Source organism: Hyperolius riggenbachi, chromosome 6, assembly GCF_040937935.1.
Source record: "Hyperolius riggenbachi isolate aHypRig1 chromosome 6, aHypRig1.pri, whole genome shotgun sequence".
Taxonomy (NCBI): domain Eukaryota; kingdom Metazoa; phylum Chordata; class Amphibia; order Anura; family Hyperoliidae; genus Hyperolius; species Hyperolius riggenbachi.
Window position 1 is genome coordinate 53,468,883 of NC_090651.1, and position 14,752 is coordinate 53,483,634.

The window sequence follows — 14,752 nt, forward strand, 5'->3', positions numbered from 1 at the left end:
ATGCTACTTTTTCTATTGGATTGATCATAATGGTACATGCTAGGCTGGCTTCAGCATGTAGTGTGGTTGGTGGTCTAGGGGGTAAGTCAGATACCTCAGATACCTACTACACACTGAGACCTGGGTTCAATTCCCAGCCATGGTATGTAAGCTGGCTTTTGAAAAAGTACAAATCCTTAATCATGCTACTTTTTCTATTGGATTGATCATAATGGTACATGCTAGGCTGGCTTTAGCATGTAGTGTGGTTGTTGGTCTAGGGGGTAAGTCAGATACCTCAGATACCTACTACACACTGAGACCTGGGTTCAATTCCCAGCCAAGGTATGTAAGCTGGCTTTTGAAAAAGTACAAATCCTTAATCATGCTACTTTTTCTATTGGATTGATCATAATGGTACATGCTAGGCCAGCTTTAGCATGTAGGGTGGTTGGTGGTCTAGGGGGTAAAACAGATACCTACTACACACTCACACCTGGGTTCAATTCCCTGCCATGGTATGTAAGCTGCTTTGAAAAACTTCAACTCCCTGCAAGATGATGGATGATACAAGAGAATGGATGGAGAGGAGGAGGAGGGAGAGAGATTTTTTTTTTAAATATAGCCGAATTTTCGAACACGAATTTTTAGCCGAATTTGAGAAACAGTATTCGGGTACATTCGAATTAGAATCGTCAGAATTCGGATTCGTGGTTCGAATTCGGCAACCATGAAAAATGACCCGAAATTTCGGGTACATATTACATTCCCGAATTTGGAGAGCAACCCTGGTGACAGCAACCTAGGAAACAAAGTAACTTGCAGAGCATTTTACCCTGGGACTAATAAACCTCTTAGATTTATGCCTACACATGTATTTCACATCTTACAGTTTTTCATGATAGTGGACCATGAACCACTTTACCACTAACGGTTTTTTTCCCCCTTATGGACCAAAGCAATATTTACATTTCAGTGCTTCTCCCATTCATTCGCCAATAACGTTATCACTACTTATCACAATTAAATGATCTATGAATAGTTTTCCTCACCATCAGTTAGGCTTTCTTTGGGTGGTATTGATATCAGCGATAACACTGTACGGTCAGTCACATGTGTGGTGCTATGACGCTGTGCGGGGGTAACACAGCATGCACAAATGTAAGACAATATATTACTTTTGCGCACAGTGATAGTGGGCATAAACAGTGGCACAGCTACACACTACACTACACTGTATATGGGGGTGTTGTACACACAAAAGCAGTGACAAATAATAAGTACAGCAAGGGTCAATGTCATTGTCAGTCCTCCAAAGGACTTTTGCAATCAGGAAGAGTCCTCAAAAGGACTATTCGGTGATTCCTAGCTGGTGATCTGCAAGTAGCAGAGCAGCTACACAGCACAATATCAAACAGCCTATCTCTCACTGTCCCTTTTATCTGCATTGAAATTAAACTATGTTTCCACTTGTCTTTTACGATGGTGATTAGCTAATTAAAGGTAATATTACCTGGATTTTTTTTATCCTCCCTTTAGGTTTTTGATGATGAAGGGAATGATGTCACGCCTCGGCCATTATTCCAAGCAGAGCCTGGCGCAGCCCCCAATAAACAGAGCAAACTCTTCACCCCGCCAGACGCCTCTGGTATAACGGCCTCCGACTTCTTCTCTACACTGTCTCTTCAGCAGACTGGAATTAGCGCCAGTTTTGTGGGACCGTTTTCAAGGTATATTTGACAGTCCAACTTCTTTTTGTTTTGTTTTAGGATAGAACGCAGTAGCATTTCAGCTTCTGGAATGCATCTGTGCCTCTGCTAAGGAGTCTACCCTCATTTCCTGTTACAGTGACACCTAGGCCTCTGGTGTGACCTAAACTTCTTCTTTCTCCTTCCTGGAGTGTATTCCTCATAGATCGCTGATTAGGATACTGCAGCTAAGTCCCTCTCCTCATGCTCCTGATAGTCCAAGAATGGATTCTCAGGGCATTGCACAAGGGGCCTCAAGCTGCTCTATCCCATAGATTTTCATCACCTGAAACAATTATTCATGACTACTTTATGTGTACAGTGTGTTCAGGTGTCCTTCAACATCAGCAGCATAGCCTTCATTGGCTAGTCCAGAAAATCATTGGCCAACACTGCAAACATTGCTAAACTGTTAATCGAAATGGAATGATATTTTGGTAGCCGTTATTAAAGGTGTGTATTTGGTAAAGAGGTCCTTTGTCATTTCCTGTGCTCCCTGCCATGACCTTGTGCCTGTTTTTACTATGTCTGTGTGTCTCTTGTGCTGATCTCAATGATTCCTTCTTACCATTTGGTACACAACGTGGTTACTCACCGGCTTGTCAGCTGTGTCCATTGATGCAAACCTAAGAACTAAAGTCTGGCAGCAGATGCCATCATCCATTGACTTTGTACTCCTTAAAGAGGAACTCCAGTGAAAATAATGTAATAAAAAAGGGCTTCATTTTTACAATAATTGTGTATAAATAATTTAGTCAGTGTTTGCCCATTTTGGGCCATCTTTCCTCTCCCTGATTTACATTCTGACATTTATCACATGGCAACATCTTTACTGCTGGCAGGTGATGTCAGTGGAAGGAGATGCTGCTTCCTTTTTTGCAGTTGGAAACAGCTGTTATTTCCCACAATGCAACAAGGCTCCTACAGTGTGATGTCAGGACCTTGGTCCTGACATCACACTGTGGGAGGGGTTTCACCACAATATCAGCCATACAGAGCCCCCTAATGATCCGTTTGTGAAAAGGAATAGATTTCTCATCTAAAAGGGGATATCAGCTACTGATTGGGATCAAGTTCAATTCTTGGTTACGTTTTCTCTTTAAGGTGGCCATACATTATTCCATCTGCCAACAGATCGACCATTAGATTGATTCTGATCAGAGTGGGATCTATTGCCTGCCCACACTGCACACCAATTTCCTATACATTTCAGCATGAAAATTGTGCTCCTCTCCTCCTCCCCAGACGTAAATCCTGCCCTTCAGATCTCCATTTTGCCTGCTGAATTGTTGTGCACAAGAGAAACTGAGTAATCTGCAACAAACAGAAATATAACAGTAATATTAATTATTGTTTCTTTTCCCCAGAATTATGGAAACCTCCTATAAAAACTGAGTTTTGGATTGTTGTTGGATTATTAAAGAGGAAATTTATTGAAAAGTGATAGTAGGGTAAAAAAAAAGAAATCAGGACATTGCAAAGTGAGAAGTTAAAAAATAGAAGATGGATCAAAAAATGATTGATATTCACCGTTTAATTTGCTCATGTTGCTTGATCCACTGTGAACCTGTAGGTCAGCATCTTTACTGCTGGCAGACATGGGGAAAAAACAGACAACTGCCATTATCTGTAAACACCCCCACTAACAATGTGATAGGTTAAAACGTGGTTTTATTTCCAATATATTTGCAAGGAGGGGGATGCTGCTTGCTTGGTAGTTGGCAACAGCTGTTATCTTCCACAAGGCAACCAGGTTCACAGACAGGGAACTGTTAGGGCCACGGCCCTGACATAACAGTGTGGGAAGCGTTTCACCTCTGTATCATCCAGACAGATGCCCCTGATGATGTATTCCACAAAAGGTAAAGAATTATTGTAGGAAAGAATTCTATCAGCTACTGATTCTGGGTTAAAGTTTCTCTTTAAGTATAAGTGTGAAAATCTACAGTATACACGTTAACTTAGATTTTCAGTCATTGTTTTGAACAGGTCCACATTTGGCAGTAGCATGTCTATGTCCAGCCATGAGACAGAGTCACTATCTGAAGATGCAGAGGACCCAGGACTCCGGCCCACCTGGTCTGGTAATGTCATCTTTAAATGCCTATTGTTCATTTCCAGCCTATGGTGGAGCAGTCTGCTAATTATCCTTAAAGTGAAACTTAAGTGAAAATAAACTGATGAGATAAACAATTGTTTCTATCCTCCTACTCCTAAAAATTACTTTTAGATAGCCCACAGTTTTATGCTATGATTAAAAACATAAAAAAGTAAATTTATTGTTTAGTTTCCTCTTACTCTGTCCTGTGTCTCAGAGAGCTAAAATATATGAACTATTGACTTTTTTTTTAATCTATTCCCCTGCTCTCCGAAGTCTAGTTCTCTGGCAGATAAGTGTTTTTATGGCTGTAATTCCTTATCAGTGAGGGACGCTTTAGCCTGACTGGATCCCGACTAGAGAAAAACTATTAGTTGCTTAGCTGAATATTAACTCTTTTAGACAGAGAAAGAAGAAAAGCAACACAGCATATTTATTTGTGTGCTTGGCACTGTATATAAACATTTCTATCTCATCATGTCACATGTCACTTAAAGTGAACCTCCGGACTAAAAATCTACTCAGCAGAACTGAAAAGGCTTGGTGTTTAACAGTTTCATAGCATCAGAACTTTGTTTTTCTTACCAAAGCATAATTTTTAGCTGCATTTTTAGCTAAGCTCCACCCATCAAAGAAAGCTGCCCGGGCTTTTTTTTCCCTGATGCTGTGCAAAGCATGATGGGATTTCCTATGTTGTTGTTCATGTTGCCTAGCAACTGGGAGGGGTGATCAGCACCCAGGACAGTTGGAACTGTGTCTCATGCTCCCTGTCACCTCCTTTCAACCAATAACATGGCTGCCCTCATGAAATCAAACATTTGCCTGTTCTTTTAAAACAGGGTGGGTAAGAGATTATATTACCTATGTATTTTAATTAACATAACTAATGTAACTTAATGACAGTATGTTTGTTTAGGCTGAAGTTCCTCTTTAAGCTTTTTTTTTTCTAGATTTTTTTATTTTCAAGATTTTCCAAAAAGAACAAGTACAGATATAAATACAGTAACAACTAACAAAGATATGAATTGGACACAAAGCTGTACATAATAGATGACATACATTGCCTGTGTACTATAAATCTATCAAATGCTAAAATGTACCGCAAAGCAGTGCGGTCTATGAGATTCTAGGCTGAACAGGATAATCAACGTTATCATGGGATAAGAATTGTAAATACTAAATGTGTCCAACTAAGGGAAGTCACAACATACATTCTGTGCTAATTAAATAAATCATATCTATTCTTTGAACAACTGCATATATCGAAAATTGCACAGCACTTATGGGCCCAAAGGGAACATACACCAAAGTGCCTTCTCAGTAGGAGAATTAAGTCAAAGAATCCTAGTGTCTTCTCAACAGCTATCCCAAAAATCCATCATGTCCCTTTATATTAATAGAAGCTTAAGACATATATATGTCCAACCAAGACACAGTCCAGAGACGTAGAGTAGTAAGAAAATAAGAGGAAGAAAAGAAAGCAAGAAAGAGTTAAAGAGGTCCAAGAGGTGGAACAGGCCTAGGGAGATACCAGGAGATTGAGTCCGTCCCATCACACCAGAGAAGAAAATATCATATTGTTATTGGAATACCAGCTTCTGTTGCTGTAGAGCTTTACATCAGTCAAACATGAAGGATTTATATTGTGGTGCCTCTTTGTATTCGAACCAGCCAAACCATGTTTTCCAGAACTGCTCATGTCTGGATTGCATTGTAGATGTAAGGTCTTCCATTGTACAAACAGAATTTACTTCAAATAGCCATTCTTTAACTGTGGGGGGGGGGGTCTGTTGATTTCCAGTGTCTAGTGATTATAGCTCTAGCTGCGTTTACCAGGTGCCTAGTTAGTGTTTTTTTGTATTTCCTTATTGACCATGTATTGTGGTGTAGTAAAAAGAAAGCTGGCGAGTCTAGAGGGGAGAAATCAGTTAAAGTGTGTGTGATAGATCTCACGTCTGCCCAGTACCGAGACAGTTTGTCACATGACCAAAAGGTGTGTATCAATGCACCAGACTCCGTTCCACATCTCCAACACAGATCTGATATGGCCAGAAACATGGAATGAAGCCTGTCAGGAGTCATATACCATCTTGTGAAAATCTTGTAACCAGTTTCTTGGCTTCTTGAGGAGATTGATGACTTGATGAAAAAAAACAGGATTTTATCCCATTGTTTGTCACTGAATGTGAGACCCAGATCCTGTTCCCATTTATCTCTGTAGTGGGCAGACTGAGCGCTAGAGTCGTCAACAAAGAGTACATCAATGATATAGCTCCTTTCATATGTCCTTCTCCTTGACATGTTTTTTCAAACGTTGTAAGAGACCTATCGAAGCTGGTTTTAGCACCTTGTGACAATAGGAAATGTTTAACTGGAGCCAGCTCCAGACATCTAGTTGTGGGGAGTTCAGTTCCCGCTGTAATGTCTGGAGCCCCACCCAGTCCCCATTTGATATTAAGTGATGAGCTCGTAATTGAATGTTTCCTCTCCAGTTGAGATAGCTTTTAGGGTTAAGTCCCAGAGGGAAAGATGGATTCTCAAGGATGGGAAGGAGTGGCGAGGGCCAAGGCGAGATAAGGGGGAGGTTTCTATATTTAGCAAATGTCCTAATAGTGTGGGAGACCAAAGAGGCAGCTGGATCTGAGATTTTCCGATGTTGAGCTGAGCAAGGTATGTTGATTAGTCTACCAGAAACTAGTTAATTCTCCATTCCAACCCATTGTTTATAGTTACCGGTAATGTGCCTATGCCAATCAATTACCCTGGTCTTTAAGGTTTTCTTTATTGGAGAATTCCAGGATGTGCTAAATAAAGTATCCACCTAACTATTTATGTTACTGCAGTTTATTTGTTGAAGCATCTATTCTCTAATGTTTATAATCTGCTATGTAAAGTTATCTAAAACAGGATTTTTATTTATTTTTTTGCAAAGATTTTGTGTAATAGAATGATTTTCACTAGGCTAAAGTCGTCTGAGTTGGCCAATAATGACCATGTCAGCCGATAATCTGGTGTGTGTACGGTGACCTCTGACTGTCGTCCGGCAAGCATCCCGCCCAGCGGATCAACTTGCTCAAGCTACAGCCGATACCTTTGTTTGCGTCACTCGACCCGCCCACTGTGTGATGTCATGGGTTAAAAAACCCATGTTTATACCTATTTGTGCATTCTAGCTTTGATTTAATTTTTGGAGTTGTCCGGCTTGGATTGTACCTTATGCTGGGTACACACGGTACGATTTTCCATGCGATAGATGGATCCGATTGAGAAAATCCCTCATGTCAGATATTACTTCTGATCGATTCTGCGCTCGTTTTCTCATAGAAGTGAATGGAAAAAGATAAGAAAAATTAGCAAAGCTAAGAGAATCGAGTGCAGATTCGAGCGGAAAAAAACGATCGAGTCGGAAAATGGCATGTAAAATCGTACCGTGTGTACCCAGCATTATGCAAAAGGTATTGCTGAAGGGTTAGGGTACTTAAAGGGATACTGTAGGGGGGTCTGGGGAAAATGAGCTGAACTTACCCGGGGCTTCTAATGGTCCCCTGCAGACATCCTGTGCCCGAGCAGCCACTCCCTAATGCTCCGGCCCCGCCTCCGGTTCACTTCTGGAATTTCTGACTTTAAAGTCAGAAAACCACTACGCCTGCGTTGCCGTGTCCTCGATCCCGCTGATGTCATCAAGAGCGCACAGCGCAGGCCCAGTATGGTCTGTGTCTGCGCAGTACACTCCTGGTGACATCAGCGGGATCGAGGACACGGCAACGCAGGGGCAGTGGTTTTCAGACTTTAAAGTCTGAAATTCCAGAAGTGAACCGGAGGCGGGGCCGGAGCATTGGGGAGTGGCTGCGCCAACACAGGATGTCTGCGGGGGACCATTAGAAGCCCCGGGTAAGTTCAGCTCATTTTCCCCCGACCCCCCTACAGTATCCCTTTAAGAATGAGTAGATGATCCAGATTCATTACTGAATATTCCAAAGCTCACCTTCACCCTATCACTCCTTGGAAGTCCAAGGGAACCGCACACTGTTAGAATCAATCAATTGTCTTTTTATTGATACGTCACCAGTATCATCCGATCACCAATGATCGTTTTCGGGGCTACGCAGGGTCCCCTTTTGTTAAGGTATAGAACAGAATGATACGTAATCGTATCATTCTGTTCTATACCTTGACAAAGCAGACCCTACGCAGTGCCGAAACGATTTTTGGTGTTCGGATGATACTTGTGATGTACAGTATTCATAAAAAGAACTTGATTGATTCCAGTATACGGACCAAATGGTACTTTATTGTACTTTATATCATTGGTTCTGCGCGCATCTGCATTTTTGATCACCGATCATCATCTGATTTTTTTTTTATCACTCCTTGGGGTGCCTCATCGTTTCCATATATACTTCCGCAACTCCCCAAGACCCCCCCCACCCCCCGCAACAGTGCCTAGGATTCCTCCCCTGCTCACTATATTAGTGCTTTTACACAGCTTTTGCAAAGGCAAAAAAACACCCGCTTGGGAAAATTGCTCTGTTATAGCATTTTTTAGAGCAATTTTCTACTTTTCCTATACTTAACATTGAGGCTGAATCGCCTCCGAGATAGTGCGGGTCATTTTCGCTTGGGAAAGAAAATCACATCGCTCTGGTGTGATCCATCCAATACAAATACATTAGCCAAGTGCTTTTCGAAGCGCCAGCGTTTTAAAAAGTGCTCAGAAGAGCTCATGGTGTGCACCAGCCCTAACAGGCATGATGTGTGCTTTCTTAGATATCCACACCAGGAAAGATGAGGTTCAAGAACAGCCGAGGGAAGAGGATTTGGACAAGATGATCAACGTGTACCTGACAGAGACGGACACAATATGGCTGCTGGATGTGCCCATGGCCGTGATCGCTGCCGACTCTGAAGAAGCTGAATCCGTCAAGTAATCCGTCAATATGACATTGTTTATCTCTCTTTATCTAACTTAATTTATGGTTTATCTCTCCTTGGGCCTGAAGCACAAATGTATGGTAAAGTTGTCGTGTGCAGGCAGCCCACAGCAATTTTACTGTTTGTTACTTCTACTGGAGGAGCAGCGGCAGTTAGCCCTTAGCGCCACCTGCGTTACCAGATTAATGTGCACGTTGCTATGGTGACGTGTGGAACACTGCCTGGGCAAGGCAGCTTTACCATACTTGAGCACCTCATCCATTTATCTCATGAATTACCTCTCCTTATTTGTTTATCTCGTGCATTAGCTCTCCTTATATCAGTTAAGGTGAAAAATAAGTAAGCTTTGTGCATCAACCCCAAAGTTTGATGCACGATCGTTAATTCTTAAAGGACATCTGAGGTGAAAATGAACTAATGAGATAAACAATTTTATCTATCCTTCTTCTAAAATGACTTTACTTTCTATTTAAATCTACTTTTTAAGTTTTGACTGTTTCATGGCCTCTTTGCAATGACACATTCACTGAAGTATGCCAGAGCTAAAATCTGTGAACCATTGACCCTTTTTTATCTCTTCCCTACTCTCAGAAGCCATTTATTGCTAGGTAAGTGTTATATGGCTGCAATTCCTTATCAGTGAGGGTTCCGTTATAGGCCGACCTGGTCCTGGCCCAGACAGAAATTGTCACTTGCATACTTGATTTTTAACTCCTTCAGGCAGAGAAAGAAAAAAGGAACACAGCATAGTTATTTGTGTGCTTGGCACTGTACATACCCATGGCTATCTCATCATGTCACACGTCACCTCGGGTATCCTTTAATAAAAGTCCTTTATTGCCACAGATGCCACATCACATAGAATAATATTGCAAGCATTTCAAACACTAGTTAGTTCTTAGTTATTACTATGGATAAACCCTCATAGTAGTACACACTACATAAACCCTGGCTGAGGCAATCGGCAGCATCTCAGCCAGGATTCTAGCATGAGTACGGCCACCATAGCGGATCTATAAATGACATCCTAGCCTATTATGTTCGTACTTACTGGATGCCACTTGCTTGTACTCTGTCCTGCCACCCCCCCCCCCCCCCCCCCTCCATGGGACAGTACAGGTAGCCAAACACCATGTCTGTCCAGCGCTCGTTTCCTGCAGTGTTTTCCTAAAAATGGACCCACAGGCGTCTAAGGCAGCATTCACCAACAGTGTATGTCAGGCTGAAAGTGAAACCGAACTCTTTCACAGCACACAATTAAAAGTCTTTATTCCACATATAGTTATTGAAGAAATCCACTGATTTGTATTTGTGTTCTGTTTACCCAGATCAAAGTGTCTAATTAGTTTTCATCAGTAGTTGCGAATAGACTGCAGCAGCCCTGCCAAGGCTATGTTCCCATACAGTAAACACTGAGGATTAACATCTTCAGTACTCCCTGCAAGTGAAACCAACTTCTAAACTGCATTTTTTTCCAGATTTCTATAAATTGTAGTGAAGGGTTTTTTCCCCCATAAAGGTTATCATGCTGTGGCTAATGTTTTAGAGCTGAGAAGAATTTCTGGGTTCACTTCCACTTTAAGAATGAATGTGAATTTTAAGGTACATACACACGTTGGATTTTCGGACGTCCAAATGACCGATCGTTTGGACGTCAAATCGGGCGTGTGTACAGTCTGTCGTTTAGCTGATAAGACTGGACTTGAGCGATCCGTTTGGCGCCAATAGATCCCTCTTTGATCAGATTCGATCACAGAGGGATCTGTCTGCTGGTCGATCTGGTGGCGAGCGACCAGTGTAAACAGCCTTTAAGCTGCTTTCCAGAGAAATCTGTAGTGTCAGATTGTCTTGGCCAAGTGCAGGCTGAGCCCATTGTTTCCCTACTCGCCCCACACACTTGAAGCCACGCCCTTGAGGGCGACAGTAACTGTGCATATGTACCCTCCTTTATTTAAGTCTATCCAGTGTGTTCCAGAATTTATGCTATATCCCCTTGTAGAATGCCTGCAGTTTAGTAACTACATGTCGCGCACTGCGGGATTCCACTATTGGAAGTTGCAAGTTTGATTGCAAATGACTTCTTGTTAGCCCATGCTTATATTCGGCACCATTCCATAGGGCACTGGCTATCAGGTTGGTTACAACAATTCCAGTACTGTAACTTCTTGTGCCTCTGTGTGACCTCTTGTGACCCTGATGCCCCCACCCCACTCTTCTGTGATTTCTAGTGTGCGAAACCAGGCGTATACAGAGCTGTGCAAGAGCAGAGCGGGGAATGACCGATACATAGAGAGAACAGTGCAGACCTTCAATGAGGCGCCGAAAAGTAAGGAGGTTCAGTGTGACAGAATCATCCTGGAAGATGCCGGTAAGGATATATTCTGCTGCCAGACTTTTTTTTTATTTTTTTTTTATCATTTGCATAGCTTTCATCCTTAGTTCATAATTCATAATAATTCATATGCAGACAGCTGACACTCCTGATTCCTCTCCTGTACAATTTGCACTAAATGTTAAAATATCCTGGCCCTTTTTAATAACAAAAGGCAGCTTAAAGCGCAAAGACGGTTTACCGAACTATTTGTACCTGAGCTGTCCTGCCCACTGAAAATGGCAAATAGGGCGCATTTGATGAGTAACAGCGTCCAGATTGTTGCATTTGTACTGTGAAACCATTGTTACATGACCTCAGAAAAGCTTACATCTGGGAGGGTAGTTTTCTTTATTTCTCCAGATACCCCTTTCTCTCTCTCTCCTTATTGACTGTATGGCATTTCAAAATCCATTCAAATCCACCAGTCAGCTTAAAGAGAAAATGTGGTGAAAATAAAGTAATTAATGAAATTGCTTTTTTACAATATTCATATTACAATGTTTAGTTTTTGTCTGTGTACTTTTAAGAGAGATTTGACCACTTTCTGTCTGTACAGGGAGTTAAGGAAATTCTCAAAGATGGGGAGACAGGACAACAATAAAAACCCTTGCCTCCCAACCGTCCCCATTTCACTAGGATTGCCCCGGGTTGGGAGGCATGGTCCCACGGCACCACCTCTTGTGTCCCGGTCTGCCTCTTTCTCCTGGGCTGGGCGATTAGTGGTGGCGAGTATGGGGATGTGGGGAGAGGGGCCTGACTTCATTCTTCCCTCCCTCTCCATGCCCTTGGGGATGGGGAAAGGGGGCATTAGACTACCAGGGAAGCAGTTGGTTATAGGGTGGGGGGGAGGATTAGATCAACAGGAATGCCATTGGGAATGGAGGGGGGGGGCACTAGACTGCCAGGGAAGACTTTGGACAGGGGTACATTAGACCGCTAGGGAAACCATTGGGTATAGGGGTCACAAGACACAAGGGAGGAAGGGGGGCTCATGTAAAATGTGGCTGTGGCTAAAGATGTGGCAGGGGTGTGTCTTAGTGTCTCTCTTTCCTGGCTTCAAAAGTTGTTAGGTATGAAAAGCCACTAAAGGTTCTAGTTCCATGTCACACTTTTAAAGCTTTCAATATTTTTTTTTTCTCTGTAGAGTCTTTAAGTCTGTACTGTATTTTTGTGACTTGGGATACACGTTTCTTTAGTGATTTTTGTGTTGTTCTGTTCACAGGTGTCATGGCATCAGTGTGGGATCTGTATGATTCATTTAATGCACCAGAAGAGCCACCAGTCAAAACCACAGTAGAGCTAATCGGCCGATCAGACAGTGTGGTCAGCAACAAGTCCAGCATGAGCCAAAGAACAACCTCCATGACTTCTGTGGACCGGGGTTGTGTGTTGATTGCTTATATCTTTCACAGGGGATTCCTAGACTAAATTATATGACCACAGCTGTATTCCTGCCCCTCTAGTCACCAGTTCTACTGCAGTGTCCTCCGTATGTGTACACTGGTATGACAGCCTCGTAATATAAAATGCTATTAGAATACATGGCATTTTACTGGGTTCAAAATAGGTAAAGTTTAAGCCTTTTGATTAGCAAATTACTAGATGAGATGGGAGATACCAAAATTATAATAGTCTAATGTATTAAACCTCTGAGAGGCCTAAAAAAATCTTGCCAGATATTTATATAGTGTTATGCTAACCCAACTAACACTAGCATGGATATTGTCCCTATTAACCATAGTATGGCATAAATTGATCATGTACACATTTTAAATTATTGTTCACCAACTTTTTTTTGTTTTTTTCCAATCACATTGTAGATAGTTCCTCCAGCACCTTCACAGATCTGGACAAACTGTCTCTTGCTCGGATTCCGGATGAGATGGAACCAGATGCCGAAGAGGTCTTAAGATTAGAGAAATTTCAGCAGGATCTGGTCATCATGGAGAGGGTTGTGGTAGAAAACATATACCAGCCAAAGCTGGCTGCTTATCGCCAGTTACCAGTTATCCTAGGTGGGTTCCCCCTCTCCAGGATGTATCTGTGGGTAATGCGAGTCCCGAATGGGGGTGATGTGTTGTACTGAAAGACAAAACCTATGTAAAGGGCCTATTCCCTCGACAGAAGGCACACACAAACTACATTGCAGTTTTTGCTATATTGCACCATGCAATTTTTTGAGCCTTTCAATTCATCAATCATTTCTGTGTGTTTTTACCTTCTTTATTTATGGATTTTTATCAAAGCACTTTTTAACACATTCTGTGTATAGGAAAATTATTTGTTTTGCCAATCTACCAAAATCACAGCACCTGCAGTATTTGTATATTTTTATTGCACTTTTATGCATGAACAATACAGCATGTGGCATGTTGGTGATTTAACAAAAGTCTCATTGCACTAGCGCAGGGGTCAGGAACCTTTTTGTCTGAGAGAGCCATAAATGCCACATATTTTAAAATGTAATTCTGTGAGAGCCATATAATATGTTTCAAACTGGCACAGTGCGCATGTGCAGCAGAGGGATCACGTCCCTGTTGCCATGGTGATGTGTATACAGTTGATCCTTCGGGCAGCGGAAGTGTCAGACGCGTCTTCAGCTTCTCTTGGGTTTCAGCAACATCAGCAATTTCCCCCGAGAGCCAGACAGGAGGAATATTGACTAACAGCTTGTACAATTCGCTAGCTGACTTGGGGGTTGATTTACTTTGTAGGATGAGATCCCCGCACTTTGGCTGAAGTGACAAGCAGCCTATAGGGCTAATCAAAGTGCAGTGATCCGACAGGATCCAGGGTGGGACAAATGGAATGGCTGTTAGTTTTGGGAGGAGCGCGAGTAAGTTAGTAGTGCATGCTACAGTAGTAGCGTGCCTACTTTGAACATTTTACTTGCGCTGCCACACTAAGCTGCACTGCTTGAGCTGTGTAGCTTAGTGAATCAACCACTAGCTGTGAGCCAGATGAAGCCATCAAAAGAGCCACACCTGGCTCCCGAGCCATAGGTTCCCGACCCCTGCACTAGCGGGAACAGAGTGCCACAATTTACTGTGTCTGTGTGTGTGCTTGTAGTTAGTAAAATACCGGTACTCACAAATCTTACATCAAATTGCTTGCGGTGGGAACAAGGAGAAAAGTGGAACTGCTGCCTGTAGCCATCAAATATATACATGTTTTATTTAAAGTATAGCTGAGATGGGTTAGAAAGTAGATGATAAAGCACGTTCAAACCGCTTGTCAACAAATCTTCTAAATGGCCTTCGTTTCAAGGGCATAAATATTACCCTTCCACTGTTATTTCCCCATCTCCAATAGACCAGACTACCAGACAGAAAGTTTAATATTACCCTGGAAGTGGAGTCCTCTCTCACCTACAACTAGTGATGGTCATGTCTAGAACTCATGGAAAAGCATGGGATCAGTTTGGACAGGTGATAGATCTGTAAGTCTCTCATGTGCTAGACATGATCACGTGATAAAGCAGGGTGAGATCACAGCAAATCAGAGCTTTGCAAATCTGTCAGCCGATCAAACAAATCACATGCTTATCCATGAGTTCTCTCAGACATGACTATTTATTATTATTATTATTATTATTATTGATTTATAAAGCGCCAACATATT

At 42.1% G+C, this 14,752-nt stretch overlaps 1 protein-coding gene across 2 annotated transcripts in view; it reads left to right on the forward strand.

Moving 5' to 3' along the window:
- DNAI4 (dynein axonemal intermediate chain 4) overlaps positions 1 to 14,752 on the forward strand; it is a 56,587-nt gene that overhangs the window by 16,634 nt on the left and 25,201 nt on the right. Inside the window, exons 3-8 of one of the 2 annotated variants that reach the window (XM_068239272.1) lie at positions 1,519 to 1,709; positions 3,717 to 3,811; positions 8,593 to 8,749; positions 10,986 to 11,125; positions 12,354 to 12,515; positions 12,952 to 13,146. In XM_068239272.1, the coding sequence (XP_068095373.1) occupies positions 1,519 to 1,709; positions 3,717 to 3,811; positions 8,593 to 8,749; positions 10,986 to 11,125; positions 12,354 to 12,515; positions 12,952 to 13,146 (940 nt within the window). The remainder of the gene's footprint in view (positions 1 to 1,518; positions 1,710 to 3,716; positions 3,812 to 8,592; positions 8,750 to 10,985; positions 11,126 to 12,353; positions 12,516 to 12,951; positions 13,147 to 14,752) is intronic. The other variant, XM_068239273.1, reaches the window with a different exon arrangement.